Genomic DNA, 14,440 nt, shown 5'->3' on the forward strand with positions numbered 1-14,440 from the left:
TCTGCCAGTGCCCTCTGCTCAGAAAGACTTGACTCAGCAGAAATGTCAACAGATTAATGGTTAATTGTCTTCCAACAAGATTATCAGGAAACATCTGCAAAGGAAATGGGATTTAAGATTTGTTTGAAAGGGGAACAGACTTACCTTTGGAGAAACTGAATTCACCAAGCCAGAAATATGAGCAAGGTCTGATTTTTGCTAGAGTGTTCCTGTGGCATGTTGAAAGATTAGACTAGAACTAGAGATATTGATGTCAGGTTGTGATGGCTAGGCAATAACTTTTTGCCCTAATGCAATATATCTTATAATAGTGGCCACTGAAAGCTTGAAGGTGCGAGAGCATTTTTATCAATGATCTGAAACTCATATATATACTTATACTTTGTGTTTTCATTTGACTATAATTAAATTTATACAACTTTACCAATTGTGGAAGCAAAACATATTTCCTGTGATATTTATAATTAATTAATAACAACTAATAAAATTTCATAACTATAGGTACGTAAGACAGTGGTTTTCCAATTAGTATTCTCAGATGAATTATCAAAGATTTATTATCGTTATTTTTTTATTTATTATTTTTTTTAATTTTTTTAATGTTTATTTTTGAGAGAGAGAGACAGAGACAGAGACAGAGTGTGAGCAGGGGAGGGGCAGAGAGAGAGGGAGACAGAATCTGAAGCAGGCTCCAGGCTCTGTGCTGTCAGCACAGAACCCGATGTGGGGCTTGAACTCACGACCTGAGCCAAAGTCGGACGCTTAACCGACTGAGCCACCAGGCGCCCCTCGTTATTTTTTTTTTAAAAGGAAACTATGCCTTACGAAAATTTAGGAAATGCTGTTCTGAAAGTCATGAGTCTGTCATCTACACAGATTTACAATCCATATGTTATGTCTTTTCAAATGCACAATAATTAGAGAGGAAATGTCCTCAGGAAACAACTTGGAATAAAGTCTTTACGTCTTGCTATTGGCCAGGAAGTAGGCTCCAGCCAGATGGGGTGACAGTGGGAGTTGGCAGCTGTAGGTTATTACAGATAGAGAAACAAGCAGCAGGATGCCATTAGGAATGAGCCAAGGATTGTCCCAAGATCTGGCCTGTTGATTAAGGTGCATCGTGGATCAATTTGTGTGTCCTGGCAGTTAGCTCAGTCCTGATATCTGGTAATCCACCTCTTCCTATTCAATTGCAGCAATGAGAAGGATCTAGAACCATCAGGAAACAAAGTCCAGACTAAGAACTAGGGAAAAGTTAGTTAACATACAGTATAGTCTTCTTGGCTTCGGGAGTAGAACCCAGTGATTCATCTCTTACATATAATACCCAGTGCTCATCTTGAATGCCTATCACCCATTTAACCCACCCCACCACCCCACTATCCCTTCAACCCTCAGTTCTCTATATTTAAGAGTGTCTTATGGTTTTGAGGATGTAGGGAAAGGGGAACCTTATTGCACTGTTGGTGGGAATGCAAACTGATGCAGCCACTCTGGAAAACAGTATGGACATTCCTCAAAAACTTAAAAAGAGAACTACTGTACATCCAGCATTTGCACTACCAGAAATTTATCCAAAGGATAGAAAAATGCTGATTTGAAGGGGCACATGCACCCTAATGTTTACAGAAGTGCTATCAACAATAGCCAAATTATGGAAAAAGTCCAATGTCCATCAACTGATGATGAATGGTCAAGATGATGTGGTATATATATATATATATATATATAATGGAATATTACTCAGCAATCAAAAAAATGAAACCTTACCATTTGTAACAATGTGGATGGAACTGGAGAGCATTATGCTGAACAGAGAGGGAGGCACTGTATTTTTACAACGTAGGACTATGCCAAACACAAATGAGATGCTCAGTTATGCTTCATTGGCATAAAATAATTTCCATCAGTAATGTTGGGATACATTATAGTGTTGTTTGACTATTAAATTATGTGATTCCTGTAAACTGCTTAAAACACATACTGGTATATAGCAAGCTCTCCATAAATGTTATTATTGCTGCGATCAGCCTGAAGAAATGAAGAAATGAAGAAAACTTAGTTTCTCAGAGAAAAAAAATCAAAAGTGCTATTTACTTTTGTCATATAAACCAAAGGAAAAGACTCAGTTTTAAGGGGGGAAAGTCTACTTAACTTAGGAGAGTCAGTCAATAGTTTAAGAAGTTTAATTTGGTGGCCATATGTAGAAAGGATTTAAAAGGGGAGAAATAAAGGCAGAAAGTGCTTTAAAAGGCTAACACAGAGCAATGATTGTCCAGCAGGAACAGGAAAACATATGGAGGTGTGAGAAATCTGAAGAAAGAACTGATAGAATTTGGCGCATAATGGGATATGAGGAACAAAAGAGCTTAAATGTAGTCATCTTTTCTTGAATGGACTATAAAAGTTTTAAAAACCAATTAACAATGAATAAAAAGAGGAAAAGTCTTTGATAAAAACTTACTTGCACCTGTTATTTTCAATGTATAGGAGGAAAAAGTTAAATATAATTTCATCTATTCTAACGTTATTAAGCGCGAAAATATTATGTATGATTTGTTTTAGAGTTTTCAGTCTTATTTCCAGCTCTGTTCTATATTAAAAGTTTTCTGTTCATCAGTTGTACCTTAACAAAACTGAAGAAAGGAAGGAAGGAAGGAAGGAAGGAAGGAAGGAAGGAAGGAAGGAAAGAAGGAAGGAAAGCTAATAATCTTATTTACATCATATGTATGCTTGTTTTTATTTTTCTCATTATAGCAAGGTTAACATGTTTATAACACAGAAGTTATTTGTAATAATTTTATACTTTAAGCAGAAATTATTCAAGACAAATCTTTTTCTGTTTTTTTCTTTATAAAAACAAATTTCTATGTTGAAAATAAGCAAACAATTACAAAATTCCAATTTGCTTAATGATGTACTAATTTTCAGGATGGCAATAAAGAATCTAAGAAACAACTGCTGATTTGTTTCATCTCTAAATAAAGTTAACACTGATACTATTAAGGGAATGCACTGCCAATGTCTAACCATGGCGTGTTCTGTTTAGGTAATAACCCTGGCCAGTGGGAATGTTCCCCACCACACTATTCACACCCAGCCTGTGGGAAAGCAGTTTGACCGAGTGGATGATTTTTTTATCCCCATGACAACACTCATCATCACACATATGAGGTAAGTGCTAAAATGAATGATCAATTTTTGGATTCCTTCTAATTTAGACAGGAAGCCATGGGAAATCATAAAAACTAAAACACATTTCTGTTATACAACAAATACACACATGATTTACCTTGTCTCATCTACTTGATGAAATTTTATTTACCAACATTAGTAATGAGTTTCCTGTCATGCATTTCTTTGTATGCCTAATAAGGAAGTGAATTTTAAAAGATCAGTTGCATTTTTAAATCAATTTTACAGTTAATATTTTTGCAAGCTGTCATTAGAGTCTTCTTATTAGGCTTTTACAAAATGCTGACATTTGAACTCAGCATGATGAAAGAACCACTCTTCTAGAAATCTATTCAATATATTATAATGACATTCTTACACCACGTCTATATAGAAATTACTATAAAAATGTCCATAAGAAATTAATATAAAGCTGTATTAGGAAGTATACAGTAAGTTTAAATAAAATGTTTGAGGTCCACCCTTTGAGAAATACGTTATTGTGCTCCATCTTTGTGTGTACTTACAAGAGGAAGAAAAGTATTAACTTCGAATGACGTCACTCCAAAGTTCCATAGAAGTGGCTTAAATGCTGGATAATAGCACAGTTTCAGGTACTGTGTATCTTGATAATCTATTTGGAAAACTTTTAAAGTATTGCTTCGCAATGTTAGTGAATTTGAACCTAACTAATAATGTTCTGTTTTTCAAGTGAATGAGGTGGAAATGCTCCAGATATGTTATATGAGTCATTATTGATTCTTGTGTATATTTCTCTTGTATTAAAGTGGAAATTATCTAAGAATTGGAGCTATAAGAATTATGAAAGATTATGAAATTCAACTTTCATGAGGAAAAAAAGGCGGATTAATAAATCAGACTTGTGGCTCATAGTCAGACATTACATATAAACTGTCATTTGCACAGTCAAGTATGTTTTCAAAGAGGTTAGCATATTTTTCAAGCAATTGACCATTACTTTCAGAGTGTCTATTATGTACTCAGCAATAAAGTGATTAAAAAATGTAATGGCCTGTCACAATTATTGCATGTTTTGTGGAAAATAAGTAGAACTTATTGAAAATGCAGCATATTTTAAAATTGTTTGTATCAAAGTCATAATTTTTACATTTGACTATAAGCACTGTAATAGTTCAGATACAGAAGAAATCAGCATATTAACCAAAAATGGTACCACTTGAGATGGTACCTAAAAATATTTTTATACACTTGATAAGGATACAACTTCATTTAATTGGCAGTGAGTGTTATGAGTAACAACTATTCCTTTTTTATTTTCAAGTTATTGATGAATTATCACTAATCAATAATTTAATACGTAAAACTTACTTTTATTTACCCCATTTCTTGTTATGCATTACTGTATTTAATATACTATTCTGAAATTTGCTTGAAATAATGCATCCAAATGCATTAAAGATGGAATTATTTGCAGCAAATTTTCTGTGTCTATAACACTAATCAGGTTAATAGTGTACAGTTCGGGGGTATTTCTTTTCCCCTGCAACCAGTAAATTATTTCATTATGGTAAGATACCTACCAGGCCAAGAGTTTAACTTTGTCTAAATGCTGTAAGTGCTATGTGTATTTCTGGGGTTGTATTTATAATTGACATTCAAGATTGCATTGCACAATTATAGAATTGATACATATGCAGTCAGAACATAACATCTCTTTAGGGTCTTACAACATAGCTAGAGATGGAGCTAATAATTAGAGGAGCATCCTAATAATATGAACACATATAAGGCAAAATTTTATTTGGGTTATTTCTATATATTATGAAAAACACTGGAAAGTGTGCTTGAAGATATTTTAAATCTTTTTCCTTTTAAGGATGCATAGTGAAATGCAAGAGTGTTTTGCTTTATTTATACTAAATTACAATCCTACTTGCATATGGAGTCCCATTTTAATGAATGCAGATGGTCAAATTTTCTACTGCAACTATTCTACTATTCTACTCACTATTCCTATTACTAAAGTGAAGAGTAAGAGTAAAATTTAGCATACATTTCCAAAATCAAAACATTAAACATAAACTATTTTTAACATAATGAGAATTTTTTTTTACATTAGGAAAATCTGACGGATAGACACAATCTTTTCTTCTACCAATTTCATGTAACATATTTTTTCTAATCAAATTTGGCATGTGTTTAAATATGTGTTGCAAAGATTGATCTTTTTATAAATTGTGTTTTTTGGAATGTGAAACTATTTTCTGACTGTTTTGCTTGGTATATATTTCCAGGCTATGCAGAAGGTCTGACCCATAATATGTGTTGGATTAATATGAGTTTCCTTCCTCTGACCCCTCATCACATTAATCTAATTTTCTCTCAGATTGCTACACTCTCACTACAAATAATTTATATCTCCAATGTCTGAAAAGCTCTTGGACAAGTGTCAGGATTTTATATTCTAAGTGCCTAAAAACTGGTAGGCTCCTAATTCACATATCTCATAAGAATGGGAATAAAGAAAAAAATACTACACCGTCTCCTAAACCAGAATTTGTACAGTTTTGAGGGAATTATATAGCAATGAGGGAACTGTATTTCTTATGTACTGGATTTCTCAACATCTAACATGATATCAGAGATGCAACAAATACAGCATTAAGAGCACATGAATTCTGTAGAAGTAGTAATAAGTACTTATGTTTCCTGTCAGATAGATTTAAGCCTGAATGTCCCAGCAACACCATTTGCCATTGGCTATTGTGACCTTAGCTAGTTTACTTCATTTCTTTCTAAGGACTGGAATGAAATATTGTTTAAGTATTATGTTGCCCATAATCATCTTTCAGACTACTCTACTCATAATTTACATTGGTTCAGGGGCTCCCTTGCGAATACTTTCAATTTTGCTAAAAGTCTCTATTTTTTCCCTACTTGGCTTCTTCTCATTTTGTTCTTTTATTTATTCTTTTTCTTTTTTTAGTGTCTATAATTCTCAAGCTTGTTTAATCTAGTGTATAAAGTAAATCAAGACTGAGGAATTTAAGAGAACCAAAATTACTTTATCAATCTATATTAAAAAATAAACTTGTAGTTTAAAATATAATCAGTCAGGGTGCCTGGGTGGCTCAGTTGGTTAAGCGTCCAACTCTTGGTTTTGGCTAAGGTCATGATCTTGCGATTTTGTAGGTTCAAGACCCATGTTGGGCTCTGTGCTGGCAGTGTGGAGCCTGCTTGGGATTTTCTCTCTCCCTGTCTCTGTCTCTGCTCCTTCCCCACTGGTGCTGTCTCTGTCTCTCTCAAAATAAATAAATAAACTTAATAAAAAATTTAAAAAATTCAGTCTTCACAAAATTTAGGAAGATGTTCACTTTTTAAGACAGCTTAATATTCTCAGTACTTTAGAAGTCCTTGAGATTCTAATTTATTTTTCCCCTTTTAACATAAGTATAGTTGACCTACAATGTTATATTAGTTTCAAGTGTACAGCATAGTGATTTGACAATTGTCTGTGTTATAAAGTACTCACCATGGTAAGTGTAGTTACCATCTGTCACCATACATAAATATTACAATGTTATTGACCATATTCTCTGTTTGTACTTCTAAGTCCCCTTCACCTATTTCACTCATCCTGCTTTCTAGCCCCTCCCTCAAAACCACCAGTTTGCTATTTGTATTTATGATTCTGTTTTTGTTTGTTTGTTCACTTATTTTGCTTTTTAGATTCTATATATTAGTGAAATCATTTGATATTTGTCCTTGTCTGTCTTGTTTCACTTAACATAATACCCTCTAGGTCCATCCATGTTGTTGTGAAAAACGTCATTTGTTTTTATGGCAGAGTAATATTCCAATGTGTGTGTGTGTGTGTGTGTGTGTACATATGTTTCACATTTTCTTCACCCATTTTGAATGGCCTGAAGAATTTTCATTTCAAAAAACTAATTTCCATTTTAAAAATATCTGAGAAGGAAGGCCTGGTTCCATCTACTCATTCAGTTTCTCAGCTGAATTCCTTCCCATTCCTTGAGAGACACAGCCTAGGCCACATATAGTTATTCTAAATTTATCTTATAGAGTGACACTTTATTAAAGAAAAATCCCCTTTAGTTTTATGTATTCCTTTTTTCTCTGTAGAAATCAGAAGGGTACCTGAGTCCTAGGCTGGGGATAAAACAGATACATCAATGCCATGCTATCTTTGATCTAAATCAAAATGGTCTTTAAACTGTTGACTTCTGTTTACTGGACCAAGCTTGTGTCCTTGCCTTCCACTTTCTTGAATATGAGTGCTTATCCAGAAGATAATAAAGAACTCCAACCAGCGTGCAGCCATTCTTTAAGATATGCATATGTGAGCCCCAGTTGTGAATTCAGTTTATTTTAATGAAACTAAACTTCCAGGAAGATGAGAGAAGGTGTATTATAATGGTGTTTCCCCAAAGTTCCAACTACTTACTCAACTTCTGAAAGGCTGACTGAAAGTTTGTTTTTAAAATGTTATTAAAATTCTAGCATAGATATTTTTAATACATTTGAGTGTGAGTTGGTCAATATCCCCCCTCCAACTGTTCAGGGAAAATTTAAATTCCCTGAAAAAAGAAAAAAGAAAAAATTTTTCTTTTTTAATCAAAAGTGCTATACAAATGTAAAGGAAAATGTTTCATATTGTACTCATAACTTGTACCCAAAGAGCTGAGTTATTATAATATCATTAAATGCAAATAAATATATTTGAATGATATTATAGTTCTACTCTTAATATTTTTATGATTTGGCTAATGCATGGGAGATTTTATAAGTTTTGTACTGATTTTTTAAATTAGAGATTAAAAAGAGATTTAAAACCAAGTTGTTTTTTTTTTCCCCAGAAAAATGATTGTATTACAATGGTTGTATTAACTTCAAAGCAACTAAAATTCATAAAGAATGAACATTTACATAATTTATATTGTTTAATTTTTGGTACCATTCTGAAGAGAAAAGAATTTAATGTCAATTTTGTGTTGTAGTATGTGTAAAGATTACAACTTACTGTGCAAGTTTTACTCTAATAAGTATAGAAAACAAAAAAAACACAGGTTTGGCAGTGATTTATCAAATTATCATATTTTTTTTTTTAATTTTCCCTGTAAAGATTCAACGGGTGAGCAGAATTGAAAAAATAAGAGGAGTAGCTAATGAGGTGGAAGATATCTAAGCAATGAGTGACAAAATAATTCCATGGAACTCCCCCTGCCTTTTGAAAGTTCTTCCATAATTTTTCCAAAGAATGATTTATTCTTGGTAGAGGGGTGACTAAAGAGAAAATTACATAGGGGCCAAGGTGGCTCAGAGCAAGGAAACTTGATAAAGCTTAGTGCAAGATACCTAGAAGGCCAGCAACTACAACAAATGCAGGAATTAGCAGAAGTCTTTCTGAGAGCCTTTGACTTGTCATGAATAAAAGTAATTGGAAGATAAGGAAGAAGGTAACAGCTAGATCGTTTCACCTCCATTAAAGGGGCACAACATTTAGAGCTCTAAGAAATTCTTTAAAATTTTCCCTGACCAAAATAATACCTTTGATACAATTTAAAATAGGTGCCACATTGGGATGCCTGGATGGCTCCGGCGGTTAAGCGTCTGACTTAGGCTCAGGTCACGGTCTCACAGCTCTTGGGTTCCAGCCCCACATTGGACTCTGTGCTGATAGCATGGAGCCTGCAACCTAGGCCAAGTTCTGTGTCTCCCTCTCTTTCTGTCCCTCCCCTGCTCATGATTTCTCTCTCTCTCAAATAAATAAACATTAAAAAAATTTAAAATAGGTGCTACATGAAGGAAAAAATGTGTATTTACAGCCTAACCCTTATAGGTCTACAAATCATGTGTCTTCCATCTCTTGTCCTCTCTGAAGTTATGACTGCATCTACAGACAAGTTTAATCCCATCTAGTTCAACTGGCACACAGGAGACTTACAGTAAATACAAGAAAGAAGTCATTTCTAGACTATGTGCTACTTCAGGAGTAGTCCTACAGTAGAAAGGGGAGATAGCAACTTCGATGATGCTGTTTGAGATGCTTCGAAAGGCTTGCCTAACCTTAACATCACCCCCAACACCACCATTTGATAATATTGCCTAGAATTTCAAACTCTGTTTTTCTGTTTCTTTGGGTTATATTTCTCTAGAAATTTACCTTTAAAGTGCTTCTACTTCTTGAGAGGAAAATGGAGTTGTTGGGAAATTTGATAATCTTTCTTACTAGCATTTTACTTTATGGGTTGATTGGTTGATTATGTAGTTTCTTAAAATTAATGTTTGAACTTGGGAGGGTGTGTGTGTGTGTGTGTGTGTGTTATTTCAATCAATGATTGCATTGATAAACAATAAGATGAATAGAGTATATATAATAGAGAACTTAAAAGCAATAACACCTGAAAATGCCAGTTTCCACATTTTTCTCTTCCTCTGGACCTGACCTACCAAACAAAACAAAACAAACAAACAAACAAACAAACAAATAATGTTCCAAAAGTTTCCTTGTAAAACTCCTTCCTTCCTTACCACATACTCCAAGATGATGTCAGTGTCGAATAAATATCTCAAACTGGATAATTCCATGGTTGGTGGACTTCAGTGTTACTCTTCAATTTTGATGGGCTGGAAAGGAAAGGGTAGTTGGAGGTACTGTTTTAGGACCCTCAAAAGTCGAATGAGTATGAAGAGTGTAATGTAAGAGGGTTGCAGTCAAATGTGGAAAAGAGGCTCAGTGCTTATCCAGTTTCGGATCAGTCATAATTCCTGCACAGCCAATGGCTATGGCTCCACTGCAAGAGATGAAGAAAACTGAAATAACAAGTAACGGGCACTATTCTGTGAGTCTGGAGAGAGGTCTATAGCACTCCTTTTCTGTTATAAATTACAGCAAGGAAATGATTAAGAAGGGATTGGAGTTGATTTATGTTTCCTTGAAGCTTCTCCAAGGGAAAAATAAACATTCTGTGAAAGTGAAAGTTAAAGTAAAGTATATCATTCTTCTTCATATTTTATCAAATCTGTTAAAGCAAAATTATATATACGGTTAGCCATTTATCAAGACAACTCTACACTTGTGACTTGATTCATGGATTGGCCAGGTGTAAGGAGATACAATTTTAGCAGTAAAATTGTCTGGTTACACTGAAATCCTAGCACATTAGAAATTGAAAATATCAGTTGGGCAATTCATTTTTAGGAAAAATATAATCTCAGGATGAGAAGCAACAATTAAAATTGTTTTGCAAAATGATTCTTAAAGAGCTCACAAAATCACAGTTCAATGAAGTTCTTTTTTTTTTACTCCATTCATCCTTATATGCTAATTCCTCCCACAAAGAAATAAACTAACAAACTAGAAGGATTCTAAATATCCTAGGAGTGGGAGCTCTTTCTATCTATATTCTCTTACATAGTAAATATCTGAAACATTCATAAATTCTGAAACCATGGCCTTCTCTTTCCCCAGTGTCTCTGAAATTCTTCATTGCCCTCTCTACTCCACACAAACACACACTCTAGATTGTCAGGACCTTCTGTATCTTGGGATCCTTACATGTACAGAGCCTAGTGCACTATCTGAAAAACATAAGACATTCATAAGTTGCTTATTAAACAAAGTACATATATGTAGATTTATGAGCGTGTCTGAATATACATATACAAATCATTGCTGGAAAACCTTCCAGCATTATTACATGGGTGCAAAGCATCTTCTGCATAAACACTTGACAGCTTTCTTCATCTTATTTTTAAAGAAGTATAAACACACTATACCCTTCAATTTGGATCTGTAATGCTATTTTTATTTTTCATTAAGGTTACTGGATTACCTTTTTACTTTCAACCTTCTTTACCATACTAGTGTGATACACACATGGAGTGTAAAATGCTTAGACAGAAAACCAAGTGGTGTGCTTGCAGCCAAGTGGGATGTGTGTGTGTGTGTGTGTGTGTGTGTGTGTGTGCATGTATGTGTGTGTATTCAGTGTGTTATCATCATTATTTCTCGAGTTAGAGAACACGGTCTGCTTCCCTGCTTGGTCTCTGTCCTATATTAACAGGTCTTTGCACTATCTGAACCCTGTGTAAAAATAAATAAATAAATAAATAAGCAGGGCCTAGTGTCCAAAGTGGATGAACCAAGTAGATCAGCATCTCTTTTGGATACATATACACTTAGCTTAGTAGCTCATAATAGCTGTAATTTTTTTTTATTGTATAGGGAAACAATATTTGACTTAAAGGGCAAACTGTATTTAAAACATGGGAATCTCATTATTTTAAAAAAGGAGAAGTTTTGTACAGATGTTATTAGTAGACTCCAACTTCTAGGATTTAATAAAGCCCCTAAATAGACTCATTCTATAGAATTTTTAAAGGAAGAAATCAATGGAGCAAGAATAACATGTTATTTAGAAACACTCTACATTGCAGATCTGCCTCTTGAGTTTTATTATGCAAAGAAACATAGCTCTTGCTTCTCTCAGAGATCCTTATGCTAACTCATCAAAGTGTTCAGTAAAACATAGGTCTGTCCATTTGATAGGACCCAGTATTCTTGTTAGGTGACAGCTGTGGGGTATATGCAGCATACTTGTACTTGTTTTTCCTTTGTCACATATGATTTTGAGTTTTGCTGGAAATGGTAAATCTAACTTATTTTACCTTAAATGAGTCAATGATAAAATTACATGGATTGCTCTCTTTGCTTGGTAGTAAAAACAGATTCAGGTAACAATTAAGATTAGTAAATAAACAGGGGCACTTGGGTGGCCCAGTCAGTTAAGCAACCAACTTGGACTCAGGTCCTGATCTTGTGACTTTTGAGTTTGAACCCTGTGTCAAGCTCTGTGCTGACAGCTCAGAGCCTAGAGCCTGTTTTGGATTCTGTGTTTCCTTCTCTTTCTGTTCCTCCTGCGCTCACACTCTGCCTCTCTCTCTCAAAAAAAAAAAAAAAATATATATATATATATAAACAATAAAAACATTTAAAAACATTAGTAAATAAACATATAAAAAGTGAAGATATAATGCAATACATTAAGTGAGGGGTAGAGCTCATCCTGAGAATTTAAGTAATTTCTTATGTGAATTTAATATATGCACTCCATGACCTATTTCATGCATATATTTAATAGATTATAGTATTTTGAATCAAGCTTATAAAGCATTAACTAGATCTCATAAAATGTGTATACAAAAGAATAATGTATATTGGAGTTTCTAATTCTATCTGAAGTGACTATATTATTATTCTATTGAAGGAAGATGATATCTTTTACCAGAATATCTTATGAATTCATTAATTTTTATTGCTGAAACATTTGATAAAAGTACTAAAACTTTAAATACAAGTATCATAGCATAACAAAAACTCCCTTTTGAATGAAAGACTTACTGTGGCTCAACAAAGCAATACTGTTAATAAATAATTTTATCTTTGATAATCATGCATAAATTCATAATTACTGTCATAAAACATTTTGGAAATTTTCTGTGAATGTGGCTAAATACTTTTTTATGTATACATCACTTTTCAATTTTGGTTAATTATAAAAACAAAGTTAATTTAAATGTATAATTAGTGGTGGTAGTGGGGGGCTGTCTTTAGATGGACACTGATATTCTCTGTCTACAATGATTTAAGACTGTCAAAACTATTCACTGTGAATCTACCCAAGTTGATATTTTGTGCTGTTTTAATCTAGCTGTATATTTACAGTGAGATAGTGAGATGTTGTCGTACTATGGCTATCCATGTAGGAAAAAGGAACTGGTTGTTGTAAGCCAATCGAATAATTTTAACACAAATGCATTCCTTTTTTTTTCCATTAAATTATCATTCACTTGTTATGTAGCAGTGTACTAGCTCTTGCTTCTCTTTTTTGAAAAAGTAACCATGCCGCAAAATTTCAGGTTTTAGGGTTAAGATTTGGTTCAAGCAAAAGTAAGGTACTTAAGGATATCAGAAGCCTTTAAAATGTACTTTTACAGAAAAACCAACCAAATTAGTAGATATATAGAGAAACTGCTTATTAGGTCTCATCTGTCAACAGTCATAAATGGAAATACTCAACATGACCTCATGAGTAGATTAAGAACACTAGGTAACAAATATCAAACTGCCAGGGTTATATCCTTTGGTATACACACTAGTGTTGTGTAGGTATATAAATCTCACAAAATGTATTGAAATAGCCAACTTCAGAGGAGATAAAAATGACACTTGTCTTAAATGACTTATAAAGCTGCTAGCTGGGTTAGTTATGGTTAAAATGTCTGTGTTTGTTTAGACTGAGGTTAGCTGAATTTTTCTATACTAAGAAAACTTTTCTTATCTTCCATTTTTTTCTTTTATTTGGGGGAGATAATGAACACTTATTGATTTTTTTCTATATTGGCAACTGATTTTCAAGGAAAACTGTATGAAATTACAGTAATTCATTTTTTGTCATAATGTAGAGGCTTACTTTTATGCTTATGTAATTTGCATCCATAAATACAATTTTTAGTTCTTTGAAACGAAAGGGAATCAGAGTTTGCATGTGCTATGAAAGTAGTGGCTGATTTATGTAACTAAGCCAAGAAAATCCTAAAATAACCTAGATTTTTCCCCTGTAATGTAAATCAAGATTATTCATCAACTTTGAGTGATAGAAAATATTTTAATGTTTTTAATTAAAGTGGATATTATTTAAATTCTGTTTAAAAACTTGGCTGCACAAATATGAAATAATAGAATATTTGGAACATCTGAAGAATTTTTATTAAAAAACTGGACAATGTTTATTTAATTAATACATGAAAATAATTTGAAAATAGATTATTAGTTTACATAGGAAGATGATATTAAAAAATATTTTTAGTAGATCATAGGTACACATATCTTTATGTGGGCTAGACATGTCTTCTAGGATTCCTTGTATATAGCCTTAATTTGTTTGGTAATTTTTGACATCAAAAACCCTTACTTCTGTCCAAATTACTATTCACATTGGAACATAATGGAATATAATTTAGAGAGATTTTTTCGGACACAAATTATTTTTTTAAGAAATAAAATCAGAGGGGTGCCAGTGGCTCAGTTGGTGAAACGTTTGACTCAATTTCAGATCAGATCATGATCTCACGGAATCAAGCCCATGTCAAAGCAAGGGGCCTGCTTGGGATTCTCTCTCTCCCTGTCTCCCTGCCCTCCCACTGCTTGCACTCTCTCTCTCTCTCTAAAAATAAATAAACACTACAAAAATAGAATAGA

At 33.4% G+C, this 14,440-nt stretch overlaps 1 protein-coding gene across 3 annotated transcripts in view; it reads left to right on the forward strand.

Annotated features, from left to right (window-relative positions):
- Positions 1-14,440, forward strand: part of FSTL5 (follistatin like 5) — a 768,518-nt gene that overhangs the window by 710,733 nt on the left and 43,345 nt on the right. For all 3 annotated transcript variants that reach the window (XM_019441101.2, XM_053901160.1, XM_053901159.1), the window contains exon 15: positions 3,050-3,174. In XM_019441101.2, coding sequence (XP_019296646.2) covers positions 3,050-3,174 — 125 coding nt within the window. The remainder of the gene's footprint in view (positions 1-3,049; positions 3,175-14,440) is intronic.

Source organism: Panthera pardus, unplaced genomic scaffold (genome assembly GCF_024362965.1).
Source record: "Panthera pardus isolate Hobbes unplaced genomic scaffold, ASM2436296v1 HiC_scaffold_13, whole genome shotgun sequence".
NCBI classification, from domain to species: domain Eukaryota; kingdom Metazoa; phylum Chordata; class Mammalia; order Carnivora; family Felidae; genus Panthera; species Panthera pardus.